The sequence below is a fragment of the Phasianus colchicus genome, chromosome 4 (genome assembly GCF_987193195.1).
Source record: "Phasianus colchicus chromosome 4, bPhaCol1.hap1.1, whole genome shotgun sequence".
Lineage (NCBI taxonomy): Eukaryota > Metazoa > Chordata > Aves > Galliformes > Phasianidae > Phasianus > Phasianus colchicus.
In genome coordinates this window covers 47,818,235-47,838,313 of record NC_143439.1, presented here as the reverse complement: position 1 = coordinate 47,838,313, position 20,079 = coordinate 47,818,235, and the positions used below count along the sequence as shown (strand labels likewise).

The window sequence follows — 20,079 nt, the reverse complement described above, 5'->3', positions numbered from 1 at the left end:
TATCTCTCCTGAAAACTCCAGCAGAATATTTTTTTTCAGACTGCAAATAAAAATCATCAGTTTTTTCATATATTTACAACTCCATTTTCATTTGAGATAAATAAATTTTTCAGATGGAATTTATAGAGTTACAGTCAGATATTCAACTAGAAAATCCGACTGTGTCTCTTTACCAGACTTTTATAAGAGAGAATACCCCTCACGTATATCCCATCAGATGATATCTTACTAGTTTTATGCTTTCATTGCTCTTTTATTTTACTGCTTTAATAAAAATATTAAAAACTAAAATAAGTTTTGTTATTTATATACAGTAACTATATTATTTTACAAGAGCTGCTTCAAAAGTAATGTCTCCTCTTTTATTATGTTGGTCAGTGACATTAGAAGTGGGTGTCGATGGAATGGCAGTAGAGGCTGAACTTCCCCACCAATATTCCATTATATTTTGTTGCTGTGTGATGGATGGCAACAGAGGGACAGTCTGACAAAATGCCATCTAACATGGAACTGCATATGTAGAAAAGGTATGTTGCCAAATTTCCCCATGTGGAAAAAAATGGCACGCATTGACATTCATCAACACTTGTTGAACATTTATGGAGACCAAACAGTGCCTGTGAGTATTATGAGGCAGTGAGTGGTGTGTTTCAGAAGTGACAACAGTGGGTCACCTCCACTGGTGCAGGTTTTGACAAGCACGGAATGCGGGCTCTTGTTTATTGCTGGTGAAAATGCATAGCTAATGGTGGATCCCATGTGAAAAAATGTTGTTTTGTAGCTAAGAATTTGCTCTATCCAGCAGATTTACTTCCAAAATTCCATTTTGAGATCATAGGTACAAAGTGGACTAGGTATTATCTACTGAAATAGACATCTATATAGAAAAACAGTTCTATGTAACTGCTATATGCAATAGCTACTGAACTATTTATATTACATATTTCTTATAACAACTCAAAACTATAATTTGCGTATTCACAAGTAAGCAGACTAATATGAGCAGTAACTCTTGGAAGACTGTAACACAGTATCTCTGAACAGTATTCTCCCTAAACACAACAGTCTCCTGGAATACCAATTTGTTTTTACCTTTGCAGTCATATACATAAGGTTGTTCAAGACCATGGCTGTAGCCTGCGGTGATCCCCAGCCTTCACCTCGTAGCCAGCGCCTACTGTTTACCATTATTTCTCTATCCTTCAAAGAATCTTCTTCATCTTCATCTTGCCGCCGAATGGTTGGCAAAGGTTTCAAGTCTACCAACTCAATATTGTTCATCCATGGCAGCAGATAATGCAGCATCACCTGTCTCCCAGCCGGGTGAGCCGTTTGGATTCTCTGACTTACTTCTGTGATTCGAAGATTATATACAGAGATAAATTGTGGAACATTAATTGGAATTATTTTGCTAATAACAATCACTACTATGAATCCAGTAAACCACACTAACATAGAAAAAACACCAATACTGACATAATTTTGTTTAACTGACTTGTGCTACTTCATAACCGTCATCTATTCTCCAGTAGAGCTAGTTGAAGACTCTTCTGACAAACAGCATAGTTGAAGAAGCTGAATTGCTGTATGCATATACACACACATAGATTTGCATGCACAAACAAGCAAGTGTATACTATGTTCTGATAGTTTTCTTAATTGCTTAAAGTTCTGATAAAGCCTAACATTCTCTCTCTCTACTTTATGCTTGTTTCATTTACCAACTCTTGCAAAATACAAGCTAGTTTTATTCTGTTAGTAGCTTTTCACTGAAAATGGTAAACAAAATCCAATCTCTATGCGCCAGTTTCATTTCTATGGAGAAGAAAGCACAAGTAATGCTTTCCAGGACAAAACTGATGAAAGAAGTATGCATTGCACATTACATGGTTAAAAACATGGCAAACCAGACTGATGAGTAGAGTTTCAGCACTGCTCCTTTCCTATATAAACAGTAAGGACAAACCAATTCAAGTCACCAAAGGGAAAAAATACACTATACCATATCATATTGTGTTTAGTAAGTTTTAAAAATTATTACCTAGAAAAAAATTCCTCTAATTGAGGAGATAGCTGAAAACCTAAAGCATGTAAAATGTGCCAATTTGGCAGAAAAGCACTTTAAAACTTTTCTTACATTTGTCCTTGCTCTTTTTTTTTTTTAAATTTATATGAGAGATTATTATTCTGCAGCTATTTAAGATGCTACAGAATATTATTTTTAAGTAATCTACAGTAAACAAAAATACTAAAAAGAATAACAAAAGAATATTTTTGAAAATCATTTAGAAATTATTTTATTAATACATGATTTCTCTTTAATATATTAAAAAGTCAGTAAAATATCTACTGATTCGTTTCCTCTTTAATATATTACAAATAGAAATAAAAATTCCTAATCAGTAAAATCAGTTTTCTCCACTTTTATGAAGACATTATCTTGTGTTCCTTATTTTAGTGAATTATGAACCATACATTTTGTAAAAGGTTTCAGACCTGATAATCTTTATATTGACTTATTTTAAATCATACCTGAGAAGATGGCAAGTGTTAGCTCAGGATAAGTCCTTGCCAATTCTTCTGATAGTTGATAGTATGACACAGAATACAGATGTGGTAAAGGAGAAGGCTGTCCCAAAACTCCATCTGTCCTCTGAACTTCCAGTTTGTGAGCATAACGGAACATCTTTGGTTCCAAGATCTACAACAGCAACATTCATAAATTGAAGCTCTGTACAGAGTTATATTAGAAGTTTTTATTTAAAAATCACCTTTAAAATTTATGCATCTACTCCCATTTAATGCCTCGTATCTGATAGGTCTCCGTACATCTCCTGTATCCACAAACACTGTGGCAATTCCACTGAATAGCTAACACTCATTTCATTTGATGCATTCTCAATGAAAAATTCTTGAGGTTTGCTTTCTCAAAATAACTTATCCAATACATATTTTTCCGTGATAAATTGAAAAATACCATTGAGTACTTTTATTTCCAAACAATATTATTTCTGCTTGAGACAATCATAGAAGAAATGCAATCTTTGATGTGCCAGAGATGCAGAGGGAGGCTAAAGCAGTTCAGCACATTCAAAATTAATTTTGGCTGGTCTTAAGCAGCAGCGTTCACTTGATAAAAAAGATGGGACTGAAAGGGAGAATGCTGTGAGTGTTGACACATCAGCAACAGTACAACTTCAGAAAGGATTTTACTGCTTAATTTAGCTGACAAGGACCCTGGGAAGAACCTCTGAGATGACTTTTGGTATGAGCAATGAGCAGTACATCTATATATATATATTTAAATATTAGTGCTGCCTGTATTACTGCTAAACGTCCTTGGAAAGGAATTAACAGAAGTAAATGACTAACAATTCTGTTAACCCCTCCCCGTGTTGATGGATAAGGAAAATGTTTGGCACCAAAGCAAAAATCAGGAAACTGACAGCTATATCAGTAAAGAGAGCAAAGGAACAGAAGCAACACACCTCTCTGAGAAGCTTTTAAAAAACTGATCTATACAACACTTCTGTAGTGTCAAATCAGAAAAATCTTCATTTAGGTTTTGTATCTTAAAAAAGCATATGCTGTGAAAATGTAAGTCTTTAAGGCTTACTTCTTGAAAACACACATTTTGCTGACATTACTTAGGTCAAGTAAGGATCTAGGTTAACTATCTATAAAGACAGAGAAAAAAAACCATACATCAAATTTTCTTATTGAAAGAACAACTAAATACTACCAGAAATATCTTTGTGGCTTTTGTTGTGGTTATGTTCAATGCACAGAGATTGTTCTAATTTTTAAAACAAAAACAATTGAATCAAAATTAGCTTACAAACCTGTAATAGTTGCATAGCAACTTCATAGATAGCCCTAGTGGAATCAGCTGCTTTAAACAGTATCAGATTTAGAAGGATCACTGTATCACACTGGTAATCCCTAGGGAAAAATTGCAAGCATGAAATAAATAACATTAATTTGATTTATTTTTTTTAATTTGAATTTATTAAGTAAAAGCTATTTCTTAGGGGATGTGAAATGGAATAACATAACATTTCGGAAAGCTTCTCTAGTAACACATAGACATGAGCAGGAGTGATCTCTACTCTTGAAGGGAGCAAAAGATGTTCTAAATGAAATTATGCTTGGAAAATGAAAGTTTTGAAAAATTCTGCAGTACCTGTTTTGAAACACACTGGCTATGGCTTTAAAGCAGCCAGCTGCTACCCGCTTGGAACCTGTATAGCACCGGTCTACGGCCCAGTACATGAGGTTACTCTGGTCAGGGTTGAGCTCCAAGAGCAGCGTAACTGCCTCGCAGCCCAGCTGGTGAACCTGTATTCAGAAATGAACCAATTAAAAATAAAATAAAATAAAATAAAAAAATAAAAAAGGGCCAACTTATAAAAATGGCATAAAAGAGGGAAATAGATATTTAATCCAAAACATCTGTAATACACAAAAATTATTCCAGCTAAAAACAATGAGTCCACAGTTTAAAATAACAACAGATTACCTATCAAACTGTTTAACATACAACTTGTACACACAGTAGAAGATTACTGAAGTAAATAACTAGATATTTCTAACATTCCTTTTTCTCAGTTCGTATTGTGCTATTTACTCTTTTCTGAATACAGATCTAAAGTCAGAAACAGAAAAGCACTTAAATATAGACAGGTATTCCACAGTGGGATACAAGGGACTCATCCATCTGGAGACTTGCATAATCCCTTAAATCTATCCCACTGGAGCAGTAATTTTATGCTATCATAGTATTGGTGCAATTAAGGCCCATTTTTCAGATAGATGCAAAGCTTGCCTTACTAAATAGCTGTAAAGTTTGGTCTTCAGAATTCCACAGGGCCTCATCAATAGGCTCGAGTTTCACAGACTTCACATTGTCTCCTTTTAAGTTTCTGAAGATTGTGCTTATTACTACAACTTTATCTAGCTGATTAGTTTATAAATTATAAGACTGTTTCAAGTCCTTTCCTCTTCAGTTCTGCTTTGTCTGTGCTCAGAATGTGCCTGGTGACTGCCTTCCTCAACTTGGTGATTGCACGTGTCAAGGACAAGGCAAAACTACACACTCCTAAGAGCTTTGGGCGTAAGCCATTCTATAGCCCTTGGGTCAATGTGACCACAATAATTCACGAATGCCTAGGTTAAAAAGTACTGATCATTGCAAACCAACATTTACACTGCCTGCATTACCTTTTTATCCTGTGAATCCAGAATATTATCCAGCCATTTGTATAAATAGCCATCAGATGAGAGCCCAACATTATCTGCCACAGGGCCACAACATAGTACAGCAGACATAGCCTTTAGAAAGTAAAACCACATTTCAATAACTCAGATACAGCAGATGTGTTTTTATCAAGCCCATTAAAATCCCAGAAAACTATAGTCTATTCTGACAGATTCTGACAGAAAGACTAAGGCTAACAAAAAAACAAATAACATTTTGTTAAAGAAATACTTCAATCAAATCAGGTTATTTTGAACTCCCAAGTAAAAGCTAAAAGTGAAAAGCTGACTTATGCAAAAGTTTTATATGACATTTTTATTATTCATGAACTTTACATGAAAGTCTTTCTCCTTAGGCAGCTGAGAAGTCATGGGAAGTCAACATTTACTAGTAATTTTACATAATTCTTACACTAAGTGCAATGGTTTACAGTATGCAAAAAACAAATTATCAAAACTGAGCAAGTAGGTAGAACAGAGAAATAACAAAGTCATAAATGATGAGCATATGAAAACTATGTCCAAAAAGCCGAGATGTTAAATATATATGAGCAAAATCAATATGGGAATTTATTTTCAAAGTTCAGAAAGTATTAAAATACCTTTAATGCACAGTATTGGTGTCTGTTTATTTGCATGTTCCTATCACTGTATCTATCCAGGGGAGTAAACATGATACTAAAAGGACCTGCCCAATGACTGAACAACATAAATAGACTGTGGCGGAGACTTTGCTGTGGAAAGACACTTCTTCTCTGGTGGACTGAAAGAAAAGAATAAAGTTAGAAACACTTTTTCTATCATTTTTAAAAATAATGTACATAAAAGAGAATCAGACTATAAAAGGGAAAAGATAAAGACACTCTATTTCAAAATCATAATAGCTGGATGTAGTTTTACTGTTATCATGCTTAATGTCACTGAGGTATAAGGAAAAGCTATTTATTAATCTAAAAAATGTAAATGCATTGCCAGCCAAGAAGACTTTTGCTAGATGAGAAAATTACTTGTAGCTTCTAAACAGTGTCAGACACCTCTCTTAAGAACTCTCATTGCTGAAGCTGTGTTCAGAACTGATTGTATATTTTTATTAATGCACTCTGAAAATTCAGGTAAGTAGAATTTTTTTGATGCTTTAAAAAAAAATAAAATAAAAACAGTCTGTCAGAAGTTATCAATATCTTTTTACATACCTGGAACATTTTGAATGATATTTGCCACTAAGGCACTAAAATGGCATCGGATATCTTTCAATGTATCAGAATCCTTTTCATTCTCTGCTTCTAGGAGTTGTCTTGTTAGATCAACATACTCAAGTAAAGTGTTGTTGAGGGAATGTGTTTCATTATCAAGGCCACCACTTGCACTTAAAAATAAAAAAATTAAACTGTATGCTAAATATACACCTTTGAAAAAAAAAAACAACAAAAAACAATCCTTATCTCTTTAATAAACCTCGTCATTGCAAACACTGAATTCAAAGTCAGTTTTTCCCTAAGCTTGTTTCCTTGCTGTATAAAAAACACCAGTGAAAGTAAACAAATAAGCAAATCTTATTTTTCACAGCTCGCTCATCCTTCCACAAAATTAGTTCTTACACTGGGAGTAATTGTTAATGAAGAAATTGCTATTTTAGAAACACAACAAATTAATTAATAGTACTTCACTATAGATATCTATATTACATAGTGATCCTGCTTATCAGTGCAGCCCCCACCTGTGACTAATGACACCAGCATCTGCCAACAGTTCAAATATTCGTACTAGTTGTACACGTAAGATATCTCGACGCCTGCGTCGTTTCATGTTCTGCTCAACAGAGGAAACACAGAATTAGATGAAGTGGGAAATAAACATAAAACTGCATGGCACAAAAAAGCATTATGATATTTAGATAACAATTAGCATGAATTATCAGGGGTGCAAAACTTCTATGATTAGTTACCAAAATGCCTACCTATCTTAACAGATCAGGCAGTAAAAGAGAAGTTATTCCTTTTGTAACTGCAAGATACACTAAGTTTATTATTATACATATTAACAAAATAATACACTTTTTATTTTGTCACTCTCCTGTCATGAAGTGTGACATGTAAAACAATGAACTGAAGTACAATACCAATCTTTCTGTGCGTGTAAGACTAAGAAAACACACTATAATCCAGTAACATTCTGAAACAAAGTCATGTTCCTTCTCATCATCTGTATTTAATTATGAATTTATTAGTTTATGAGTTTATTAACATGAATACAACAGTTACCATAAAAAAATACTGAATAATCATCTGCGTTTGTGTTCACAGAGATTATTTCTGTGGATACCTACAGGGGCTTCTAAATCCTACAGTAAAACATCCTCTCCATCAGAAGATTTTTATTCAGTGCAGACAGCCAGGTGAGCTCACAGCCATTTCCATTTTAAAGAACTAAACACAGCTGGTTGACAGTGGAAATCAATGCCATCTTAGGAACTACTAATTGCAAGCAGTATTTAACTATGTTAAACTATGCTTAAGCAACACAAATTAAAGAATGTGGAAAAGCTTACAGTAATTTCTAGTTGATCAAAACTAAACTCCTTTGATACAAGAATAATACAGAGTTCAAAACAGAACTCTTCTACTGTAAACAGCTCACACTAATTTGAAAAGGAGCATTTCATTTTGTTACCTGGTATATTGACAGCTTTTAGGTGCAGAAGCATAACTAACAGTTATTTACTATCATTTTTGAGAAGATAGCTAAAACTCTGTGCCTAATATAGGAAAAACATCTAATTACCTCTGGCCTTCTTTCAAGTGCTTCCTTAATTATAGGATGTAATTCTTCTATTAGTTCCCTGAATTAAAATAAAATAATCAAAAGAATATGAACAACCATTAAATTATCATCTTAACTGAAAGATGTTTCATAGTAAGTGTTAAAATTTCATTTAAAACACCCTTAGGTTTTACTTATAGCTTTCTGAAATAAACAAGCATTTACAAGAGATGTTTCTGAGAAGATTTTCCTAATTTAAATACAAACCAACAAATGGATTTCTCAATAATTACACTAAATTTTCATTTAAAAAGTTCTAAGTTATATTTCTATCAGATATTATTTTCATTCACATTCACAGTCAAGGTTTAACAAAGCCTTATGCTGCAAATAGATGCTATCAGACAAAAATGATGTTGGCAGCTAATCATATTATGCTCTTGCAACTGTCACTGTGCATTTAGTTGTTAATAAACATTGCTTCTCTAAGGCCAATAATGATATGCTGACAGACTAGTCAGTCTAGTCTCTATGAAAACTGAAAAGCAATGAATTGATGCTGTGGTTACATTTCCAATTTGCACTGAAGCCTCACAGTCTTTTCTCAGTTCCTTCTGCCAAACTCCAATTATCTCACGACTCCATGAAGAGGGGCAAAGGAACATGAAAGAGATCAGCAGTGTGGATCTATGCAGACAGCACACTGAGGTAAAACTTACTAATTCTACTTTTACAATTGATAGTATAGTAATTACCTCCTCTGTTTTAAGTTTGCTGCAGTGTGTCCCTGTGTCCCACATTTTTCTGTGTACTTTCAGCGCTGTTCTAATTTAGACATACCAAAAGCATCATCCACTGAAGTTTTCATGTTAAATGACTGATTCCCCTGCTACAGGTGTCCTCTTTCAGGAAATATGTTAAGGTGTTCAGAAAGTTGCAAAAACTTTCATTAAATTACATGAGACTTAAGCGTGGATAGTTTCATATTTTTGTTCAGATTAACAACAAAAAACTTTTTTTTTTTCATTATAAGGTTTTTTGGTAAAACACACTCAAATGTTGGCTTTTGGTAAAGAGTACACAACAAACTAGACATGTGATTAATAATAGAAAATAAAAGAGAAAATGAGTATTCTAGCAGGGTTAAGTGGTGTTATCGATTATGTTTAGTACCTCTACAGCTATGACTAACTAATATTGTAAATGTCAACAGTCCATAGTCTCTTCCTCCATAGGGCAGTCTTTAATACCAATAAAAGGCATAAAAATAATAAAATTAGTTCAGCTTCTAAAAATATCATTGTCACACAGCTAAGTGCTAGAAAAGAATGATAATCAGTTTTCACAGATTTTTTAATGCTTAAGAATGCCTTTTTTTTAGTTCTGTTTCCCCAGCTTTGTACTCATCAGCATAAAACCAGATGAAACACAGCAATTACCTAAAAGCTCCTGGGTTGGTCCTGCCAAGTCCCAGCACAAGGGATTCTGTAATTTCCATGCTCTCAGAGCGCATCATTGGAACTATGTGCTTAAACAAGGAAGAAGGGGATGGAATGCCAATGATCTAAGAAGAAAATCAGAATAAACCTGAATGAAGTAGTCATCCAACATGCAGGTAGAGAGATTAAAACATTTGCTACAATAGCAGATTCTTAAGTACTGATCTGAACTACTCATGATAAAAACAAGGTTTCCGACCTTTGGCCTGGAAATCAAATATCAGAAATGGTACAAAATGCACATCCTTTCCCTGAACAAGATGGTGAACAAGGTGAATAAAGATAATTGAGAAGAAAAATCAGTAGTTATCTGCCCTGAACTTTTCTGTTTTGTCACTGAACCTAAAAAGCCTCTGGGAAGACTTCATCCCATCTGTTCGGCAACCTACGGAGGCTCTGTGCTAAGTACACAAGAGAGCTGAAATAGACTGTTACTAGGGCCAATGACTCTTCAAAAAGAGCTGAGTATGCATCTATGCAAGACCTTTACAGGCAGCCGAGAAGCAACGGCACTACATAGCTTTACATCCTCCACGTGAGAGGCATCTCCAAAGGTTTGAAAATCAAAAATAAACAGAGACTTAGAGGTTTACGTGGCCATCTTTGAATAATATATTTCTGAGGCTCTTCCATGCTTATCTGGAAGACATTCTGATTATAGGAACATTTCCATATTTCATTTTCAGAGAAAAACCTTAATGAGAATTTTGTTACCTCTCCAATTCACACTTGCACTTTCAGTTTAGAGGAGAGCTTACAAACATCTTAGAAGATCTTCTGTTTCTTTAGGAAGAAAAGCAAGCCTGTTAAAATTTCATTTTGCAGTTTCTCAGATTTAAGGACAGAATCAACTAGTAACAACTGGAACAGACTGCTTCTGCCAAAAATCTGCTGTACAATCTATGAGTTATCTTCACTGCCTTTACTCTATCTTCTACAGGAAGCCAAAGAGGAGATTAAAAAAAAAAACAAACAACACCAAAAGAACACCCAACCATGTCTGCATGTAACATGAAGTAATGCAGACAAAACTGTGGTTAGGAAAAATATAACGAAGTATAGTGACTGAAGAGAACACTGCCTCAGTTAGTGGAGAAGTGTGAGGCTATTTGCTCAGAATTACAGAGGTCTTCTGACAGAAAAAAAATAAAAATAAAAATAAAAAGAACAGAAGACAAAATATTTCCTCATTATCACCAGATAAGACTTTGAAACTGGGTTAATGTTTTCATTATGTGATTAAATTTTGCCTGAAAAAACCACAGATAGAAATGCATTTATAGTATAGGTTGAAAGAAACAAACTGAACGTTATCCAAAACAAATGAAAAAAGGCATTTTAAACATTTTCAGATAAATTACACAGCCTTCTAACAATCATGATAGCTCTCATAAGCCTCAAGTGGTTCTACTTCCAATAAAATATAGTTGCAGTATATACAGCAATCATTAGAAGAACCTACTCTTGAATCAATGCTATAACCACTGTCGGGGGTAGACGCCAGCGTCTCAGGAGGGGAACATCTCACAGAGCCAGTGGAAGTAGAGGAGCTTGAAGAAGATGCTGCACTGCAGCAAAGAATCAGGTAGTTTCTCCAGAGCCCAATGTAGGAGTCACTGCTTGTAGTTGTATTCACTTTCTTTGCATTGATAGGGCTGCTATTTAAAGAAAAAAAAAGCACAATATAGTAAATAATGCCTGAGGTTTCATTTCTCTATTGAATTTATTTTTAAGTTGTGTGTCTATTTCTGTTAATGTAGCATACTCCAAATAAATTATAGAGTAGCCTTGTACATCAATAATGTATGCTTTTATAGTCAAACTTGTTGAACTGCAATATTGCCTAAGGTATGAATTAATCTTTACAGCAGGTAATATATTTTTCCAAATAGAACTGCTCTAACTTTTTGTTTTATGAATGAATGAAATCCATAGAAAATATTAGGAGCGCACGCTGCCTCACCGAAACATAACAGCATTAGAATGATGATGAGTCTTGAAACAATACAAGTAAATTAGACTGTATCTCTTTTAGAAATGAGCTTACTTTATATCCACTTGCGGAGACAGCATCTGGAGTCTGGTATAAGCAAACATCCAAGCATAGCTTACAGCTGTTGGGCAGTGTTTTGGAAGATTTTCCTGCTTCATAAAACTTGAAAGGCTTATAATCCATGGATCTTGGCCTTGAGTCACATGCGCAAATATCCATATATGTGATGGACTGACCACATCAAACTGGTGGCTGATTGGAGAGGAACTCCAGTCAGCCAAAGTCTGTAAATCCACTGAACTGGGACAGTATAGCAAAGTAGTCTGTATGCATTAAAAAAAACCAAACAAATAAAAAAACCAATTAATTTCTATGCATATTAAGTAATACTTTTTCACTTCTAGATTTTCATTCTGAAATGTTAGTGTCAAAACCACATTTAGACATAGTTAAAACACATTATTTAATTCATGCTGTTTTAGAGAAGCTCCTAATATGAGCAGCGATAGAAACACGTTGGAAAGGAAATAAATATTAAGTAAACTATTTTTAAAAAATGGCATTTGACTCATGACGACTTATTCTCCCAAAGGATTCCAGACTCTTAAAGTCTTGCTACTAAAATACAATTCATTTCCTAAGCCTAAACACAGTAAAGCTTCTCTTCGACCATTAATAGTTTAAGATAAGTATATAACAAGGGAATTCAGCTCTTCTTCAGCTATGTATAATGCTCTCATTGTGGCTAAAGGAAACACTGCTTGTTAGACACTGCATAATGACAGAAAAAGTCAGTGGTCTTTCCTTGAACTTGTAACCTGTGAACCAGTTGGGGAAAAAGAAACAAATGAAAAACAACAACAACAAAAACAGAAAAAGAAGTGTGTGTGTTTGTGTTGTGGTCAATCAAAAACCATACAATGTTGTTGTCAGCCTCAAATCACTCCTCAATTTTTGTTCTGAAAAATAGCTTTGGTGGCCCTGGATGTTTTTTTGCTGTTTTTTTCTTTTTCTTTTTCTTTTTTTTTTTTAAGCTGATAAACTGTTGATGAAATTAGCTTGAATATAATGACACTGTGATTTAAAAGACATACCAAAATGCTTACAGAAATGCATCATCTTACACTCAAGTTTAAGATAAAACCTCTCCTACCTGATCAGCACCAGTAAGATGTATGAAACTCTCCAGGATAGAAGCACTTTGTCTGTCCATTACATCTATAGCCAATTCATCATCACTCTAAAAAAAAAAAAAAACAAAACAAAACAAAAGAAAAGAAAACAAAAAACATAAAAATCACAAAGTCAAGAAAAACAGCATTCTTTCATCAAGCTTTTTTTGAATGGATAATCAACTCTTACCTTAGAAATTTCTAGAAGTGTGAACAAGGCCCTTATTTCTCTGAGCACACTGACTGCTAATCTTCTCGTTGCAGGCCTTGTGCTGCAAAGAATGACCAAAGCAAAGCCTTCCACCACATGAAATACGTTGGAATAAAGGGTCCTCTCCAGAGGAAGGGTATGGGCAGCCCCACTGGAGACACCACGCTAAGAAATAAGCACAGAAGTTAAACAAATGAAGGAAAAAGTAAACATAATCACATTATAGTGTCATTATTAGTGATGACAGAATTAATGATAAGATACTTAGGTCTTGTCTACTTGCCATATTTTAAATTATGAAAATGGCACAGCATCAGCTAGCTTGTATTTATTTCTCTCTGAATTCAGTCCAAATACCACAAGAAAGTACTTCTTATTTTACTTCCTCACATAAGTGATGCAACGAGGGCAAAATTTAAAGAGTAAATGACTTTCTCTCATAATTAATATTGTATAAAATAATATCTTATAACCCTTGTACCTCTTTTCTATTAGTCAGTGGAAAATGGTGCTTTTTTGCTAGCTCTGCTGTTTAAACTGCTATTTAATATTTCCAATTCCACATGGTGAATTTGATGTAAAGAAAAATGTGGCAATTAATCAGTGTTTAGAGAGTACTTAATATTAAACTAAATTTTTGGGAAAAAATAAAATAATAGGTCTAAATATCTTCAGCATTGTAAGAAAGTAAACTGAATTTCTATTACATTAATAAAAAAAACATACTAACAAAACTGCATATAGATTAAATTATGTTTTGATATTAAAGGATGGTATTTAAAATACCTGAGCATCTTGGGCTTTATTATGCATTTGGGCTGCTTGTTTCCACTGATTTATGAGCTGCACTAACATTTTTACTGCATTGTCAAGAAGCGTTGGGTGGATGTCAGTCACTTCACGCACAATAAAATATACAAATCCTGAAAGAACATCTTCTCGCCAATCTGGAAAATCAAGCATTAATGCTTGGAGTGTATTGAAAGCCAAGGCACGGAGTTCTTCATCCATATGAATTGTCAGCCTGTTTAGAAAAAATACCAGTATCATCAACCCTAGAATTGCATATTCTTAACCAGCCTTTATGAATTAAAGTTTGGTGCTGCCTTCTGTCTTTACTGTACAATACAGAATACTTTCACAAAGATGCATTCTCTGCACTGAATATATTTGCAACTAGCTAAGACAAGACCCTGCTAGAAATATAGCAAAATAAAGTAAGACCTCAGAAAACCGAGTACAAACAATTTTCATGAGAGATAATCATGTCTTTTGTATATGTGCTTATCTGCATGCAACTGAGCAACCGTCTTAGAGCTCAGCGTGGAGGAAAAAGTGTTACAAAAGCCTTAATTACTCTTGCCCACCTTAACTAACATTTACATATGTATAATTCAACACATTCTATGCAAATGAGCTTGTAATTCCAAAACTACAAGCTGAACTGTTCTCCTACACCAAGACTATATTAAAAAATGAAATATAACAAATAAATAAACAGAAGAAAAATTTATTGCTCCAGTAATAAGCGAAGACTGCCTGCACATACTCCAACTATCTGTTCTCACTGAATGCTCAGACTACCTATCTGCAGACACAACTGCTGAAGGCAGGCAAGAATAAGAGTGATTGATCTGTACACAGTGGACTTGAACTTTATAGCAAGTTGACTGACATACTCTATACTATATAAGGAGCTTTTAAAAAGGAATATTCTCTAAAATTTTATTTCTCTTACCTTGCAAGCAATTCAATGAGGTCAGTCCTGCTCATACCATCTGGAATCAATCTTGGAATAGCAGCAATACATGTTCTGAATAAATCTATCTTAGGTTTTCTTTCACCTCTACAAAACCAGTTTGTAAACAATAGGAAAATCCACATCAGTATATCACAAAGATTTTCAATCTTAGGTCAAAACTTAAGAAGGTACTACAAAATTTTTAGCATTAATTAATGAAGTCAGAATGAATTTAATATTCAAACAAAAAGCCTAAATTTGTAATGTAGTAATATGAAACATTACAGCACAAGAGTAATATATAATGTAAGTGTGACAGTGAATTCTATACTTACGTAATCATGTCTTCAGGTTCTTTATTGGACATCTGCACACTAGTCATACACATGGGCCTTCCAACTTCTTTGTCCAAATGCCTAAGAATGCTGTCCAGAGCTTTTCTTACTTGAGGATAGTATATTGACATTCCTGAAAAGGCAAAGAGTTCCAACCACCTCTTTCACTATTGCATATTCTCACTTATTTTTCACATTCTTATTAAAATATATACCACGTTCAGCTTAGGACAAATTCCTTATTGTACAAAACCTGTCATTAAACTAATTTTAAGTGTCAAAAAGAAGCATATCAAGCAAGCAGTAGGAGGTATTGTATGAAAGTAGAAGTTTCCTTCAGAGAAGAACATAAACAGAGAAGTAATTATTAGTTGCTTTTCTCATTTCCGACTATTTTAGTTCTAGCTTGAGACTGTCTTTTAGAGACAACTATTTCATCTGCAGAAGATCAACAAAACAAAGGGATAAAAAATGTCTCACTACAACGCAGCTGTATTTTGGAACACTGTAGAGTGGATCAAAGGAACAAAAATTTCCATGCTAATTACCAAAGTAATTGTACTCAGTATTTTGGGTGCTAATCCAGCAGTGCAAAACAGTTTTTAAAAAAGCCACAGATCCAGTCTTGGACACCAGAAGTTCAATACTGTCTAGAGCTTCCCTCTAAAGAATCATGTTAAAACATGCTACAACTAAATTCTCCATAAAAATTAAAATAAATATAAAGATATACAAATGTTTTATTTGAGAATAACTGAGAACGTCTATGTACGTATTGGAATGTAAAATTCCAAAAGACCAGTACATACCTATAACTTTTGCTTCCTCATCTGTCAGTGTTTTATTAAGAAAAATTTTCTTCACACGAAGAGTATTTCCTGAGGGAAGAACAACTCCTGTTGTTGGCATTGGTGGTTCACCATCTTTCTGCTGCAAGCTATCTGCTATGACAAGGAAGACTCTGAGGCCTATATTCATCCTCTTCAAAAGCAACAGAGGGAAGAAAAAAGAAGTAGAAAACAAAAGGAATTATAACATTAAAGTAACACAGATGAGGCAAAACACAAACTGCATTTTCCCTCTGTAAGCAGACAGCATTAGTAGGACAGGCATGATTTAAATATTACCTATTAGTGTAATGAAAGTATCAAGAACAAAATTTTAGGGTTGAATGCCTTCTCACATCTCTGATTCCAGTCAACAAAACTGGCTTGGACAAATCAACTTAATGTTTTAGAGTAAACAGCATTAAAGGAGTTAATATGAATCATTAGAATGATATACTAAAGAAATACATTTTTACATCTCATCTCTTACACAGGCTTTGTAAGACCAGGGTATGATGTTCCTGAAGAAAAGGCTTAATGGGTATACACACAAGCACACATACTGGGTTTACAGTTGCAATGAGCTGAAAGTGCAGTAGCATTGCTGGCTTACTCACCAGACATGGGACAGCAATTGTACACAACTATTTATTTCTTTAGCTGGTAATAACTAGTTATTTCTTTAGTTTTATCAGAACATCTTTTTTGATATTCATTAATCTGTTTTCATGTCAGCTCAAAAATAGCTAACTACAGTTCCAAAAATTTCACCCGAACATCCTGTTCTCACTGCATGCAAGTAGTAAGTTTCTTTTACCTCTGGATTAATTGTGAAGGTTTTAGGTGATTTTCCAACGCTAAGAAGATCAAATATTATTTCTTTCATTGCAAAATCCAAGCGTTCCTATAAAGGAAAAAAGGTTTTATACATAAACTCTTGTTTATCTTTCTATGCATAGCTTAATTTCTTCCTTATAGGCAGTGGGTATCATGCCTTAGAAGTTTAAAAATACAAAAATGATATTTAAAAAGTTTTAAAATATTTATTTTTCTTACATATTCTTATGAATTAACAACACTCTTAAAAAAGTAATACAGTTCAACACTCTTTAATGCAATGTATTAAAAATGCCAAAATACACTATGTTGGCATTAATATACTGGTAAAGCCCATGTGAGTTAGAAAATACATCAACTAAGGTTGCATTTGCAAACTCAGTTTACAATTCAGGTTTTCTTTGAATGGTCATATACTACTGGACTTAGTTTCAATCTGTACAAGAGACGCCAAATGAAAAAAAAATATCAAATTGGCATAGCAAATGCATTTTTCTGTTTTCTTTCTTTTTTTTTTAATGAATACAGCTCAGTTCTTGAACAAGTTCAGAAACGTAATATACGTGCTAGAAAGAAAATGGAACAAATGAGTCTGATACATGAGTCAATTGAACATTCCTTTGAAAAGCATATTTTATTCCTTCAGCAATTGCTTCAGTTAGGCAGCTCTTATTATTGATGACAGTTGAGTTAGTTAAATAAAGCCTACACAGTAGGTTACTAATTACATCTACTTCATTCTGAGAATGCCTGATTTCAGACCCTAGGATCTCCTTAGTAGAAGTGTCAAATGGAAAACTCAGCTTGTACCTTCTTTGGTGAAAATGTATACCAAAGAATAGAAACTTCAGCATTTACTTTCTGCTGAACTTCAGTTCTCCATCTGTTTAACACAGTATAAGAAAAAAATACACTGAACTCTTAAAAAGCATTCTGAAACTAGGGTGAGGGGGCAACAGAAGAGTTCACCATGAAATTGTATTCAGATACAAAGGCAAAAGAATAAAGTACAAGCTTTTACAGTTTAGGCTGCTTTACAGGTTGAAATATCTGATAATTAAAAATAATTTAAACTTAGTGTTAAAATGAAGAACCCTAGAAACAAAATTGAGAGCATAAAGGATTTTGTCTCCTGTTTTATCTCTGTATAAACAGAAGTAGGTCGTTTTGGAAACAGAAGCACAGACAAGCTATCTGTAAGATGGAAAAACAAGTCTAATTTATAAGGTTAAAGATGAATGAGTATTGTATCCTGTGGGATCACCCCCTGCATTTTGATATTAAGATAACAGAAACAGCTAAAACAATACAAATCATAACGCAGTAGGAACTACACCTTAACATACACATTGCAATTTTTCTTCCAGTCTACAGAGGTTAGACTCCCTGCTAAATACAAATGGACATTAATGTTCAGATACTTTGTCCCTTATAAATATATTATAATGGAATACAGTCGGTCTATTACTGTACTTTATTTATCTTCATATGTATACATACACATCCGTTACAGAACAATACAAATGTAATTACTAATCATCATAACATCTACAAATCATAGTTACTGAACTTCAAAGGAAAATAATTTTGCCACTTGAAGAAACAGATCAGTCATTCTATTATTATTTGGCGAAATTTTATTCGATATATTAAACTCTACAAATATTTCAAAAAACAGCCCATAACTTATATTTTGTACAAATAATACTCGTAATATTGTATCTCTACTTAGATATATTCTTACCTGAGCAATGAACTGAATAATCTTCACAAATATATTCAGAGGTGTGTCTCGTGGGACCACACTACGTGATCCTTTCGGAAAAAGTGCTGATACAATGCTCATTAGACGACTACAAGAATTGAGAAACAAAAGTAAGAAGTCAAAAAATTGTTTTAAGAATAATTTTTTGTAATTGCCTATTTGTTGGGATTCAAATCAGAAGGAGTGCAGGATTGACTTCTGCATAACACAGAAGGCAGTACCTCCCATTTAAAGTATAGCCTTCTGTTGTTGAGGGGATTATAACGAGTTATTTTACATGCAGACCAAAATCCTGCTTTTGAGCTACTCAGTCAGGAGGAGGAGCAAATGCTGAATGACTACTCCAAATTCTCACTGTGCTAATTTGTAAAAACACATCTTTTCATTCTTTTCATTTCCAGCCTATACTTAGTGATGGGCACTTCAGATCCTATTTGTTATGGTATCAGTAGAGCCTGCTAACTAAATTTCCTGCTTTTTCTCTCTCCATCCACTTATGTCATCACACACATATAAAAAGGAGAGTGAGGACTCTCTTCATTCTCCTCTTCAAACTAACCAAGTTCCTCTGGTTTTCTCTATTAAGATGAAGTCTTTGTTTGTCTACTTATCCAACAAGCCCGTCCCCAAGGTGACTTTGGGATCTTTTTTAACATCACAAGGGAAAAAAAGGAACTTAGAATCCCTTGCACAATGAACTTACCTTTGAGTTACAGTGTTGCTTTCACATTTTATTCTAATAACATAAACCCACAACAACCTATACAAAGATTCCAGTGCAACTCGGGACATTTTAGGATCTTTATTCTGCAAAATAGAAGAAAAATACAGTTACTGTTGCCTGCAAGACATTTAGGAGATCATACTATTACTCTTCTGACTTTTGAGAATATTTTCAATTTTTTATAAGAAAGAAAGCTGACATGTTTAATACTGACTATAAGTTTTACTGTGTATATTTAAAACCAAGTGTGCATTGCATATTTCCAATACTACTTAAATACTTAACAAGTAATTTCAGATTGCTTTATATATGCCTTTCACTCTGAAAGCAGAAGATTAACTAACAGTCCTCAGGAACACCAAGAGCATACTGCCTCAAAGAACTTTTCTTAGAAAGTAAGTGATATCCACTTTATAGCAAACTAACTAGTATTTTTATCTAAAACATGGGAGTAGCTGCTTAGGATCAGGCACAAAGTCCATCTAAGTGTAGTATTCAGTTTATGAGAGCAGACAGTAGCAGGTGCAGAAGAAAAAGAATGCAGGGCAAGCATTAATAAATTATGCATGGTATGAAATTCTTTTTCATCCTAAAGCTTCTTTTAGGAGCTTAACTTTGCTCTTTCTAGCTCTTTCATTGTTCAGAACACTGAGTGATGGTAACGTTTGTCACACCAACTCCAGTAACCTCTTTTTTTTTAGCTAAGGATGCTCACTGTATTTATAATCTTGAAGTGTTCAATGGGACTCTTGGAATTCACAATTAATATTATGAACTGGAAATAAATGACTCCCAGGTGGAACTTTTTAGGCACTGTCTCAGTTTAAAAATATATATATATTCTTTCCCATCTCTAGGAAAGTCTTGCTGTTTCAAGACACAATGTTTCTGCAAGATGGCTTGAACACAATTAATTTCACTTTTTGTGGCCTCAATCACGAGCCAGTGGTTCAGAGTAG

At 33.9% G+C, this 20,079-nt stretch overlaps 1 protein-coding gene across 11 annotated transcripts in view; it reads right to left on the bottom strand.

Annotated features, from left to right (window-relative positions):
* FRYL (FRY like transcription coactivator) overlaps nucleotides 1-20,079 on the bottom strand; it is a 158,008-nt gene that overhangs the window by 47,924 nt on the left and 90,005 nt on the right. For all 11 annotated transcript variants that reach the window (XM_090139463.1, XM_090139464.1, XM_090139461.1 and 8 more), the window contains 21 exons: nucleotides 19,100-19,203; nucleotides 18,376-18,484; nucleotides 16,612-16,698; nucleotides 15,777-15,948; nucleotides 14,968-15,100; nucleotides 14,630-14,737; nucleotides 13,678-13,915; nucleotides 12,871-13,056; nucleotides 12,662-12,748; nucleotides 11,563-11,831; nucleotides 10,978-11,173; nucleotides 9,456-9,580; nucleotides 8,038-8,095; nucleotides 6,974-7,065; nucleotides 6,450-6,622; nucleotides 5,859-6,019; nucleotides 5,221-5,331; nucleotides 4,184-4,338; nucleotides 3,843-3,942; nucleotides 2,533-2,701; nucleotides 1,093-1,352 (listed from right to left, as the gene is read on the bottom strand). In XM_090139463.1, the coding sequence (XP_089995589.1) occupies nucleotides 1,093-1,352; nucleotides 2,533-2,701; nucleotides 3,843-3,942; nucleotides 4,184-4,338; nucleotides 5,221-5,331; nucleotides 5,859-6,019; nucleotides 6,450-6,622; nucleotides 6,974-7,065; nucleotides 8,038-8,095; nucleotides 9,456-9,580; nucleotides 10,978-11,173; nucleotides 11,563-11,831; nucleotides 12,662-12,748; nucleotides 12,871-13,056; nucleotides 13,678-13,915; nucleotides 14,630-14,737; nucleotides 14,968-15,100; nucleotides 15,777-15,948; nucleotides 16,612-16,698; nucleotides 18,376-18,484; nucleotides 19,100-19,203 (3,093 nt within the window). The remainder of the gene's footprint in view (nucleotides 1-1,092; nucleotides 1,353-2,532; nucleotides 2,702-3,842; nucleotides 3,943-4,183; nucleotides 4,339-5,220; nucleotides 5,332-5,858; nucleotides 6,020-6,449; nucleotides 6,623-6,973; nucleotides 7,066-8,037; nucleotides 8,096-9,455; nucleotides 9,581-10,977; nucleotides 11,174-11,562; nucleotides 11,832-12,661; nucleotides 12,749-12,870; nucleotides 13,057-13,677; nucleotides 13,916-14,629; nucleotides 14,738-14,967; nucleotides 15,101-15,776; nucleotides 15,949-16,611; nucleotides 16,699-18,375; nucleotides 18,485-19,099; nucleotides 19,204-20,079) is intronic.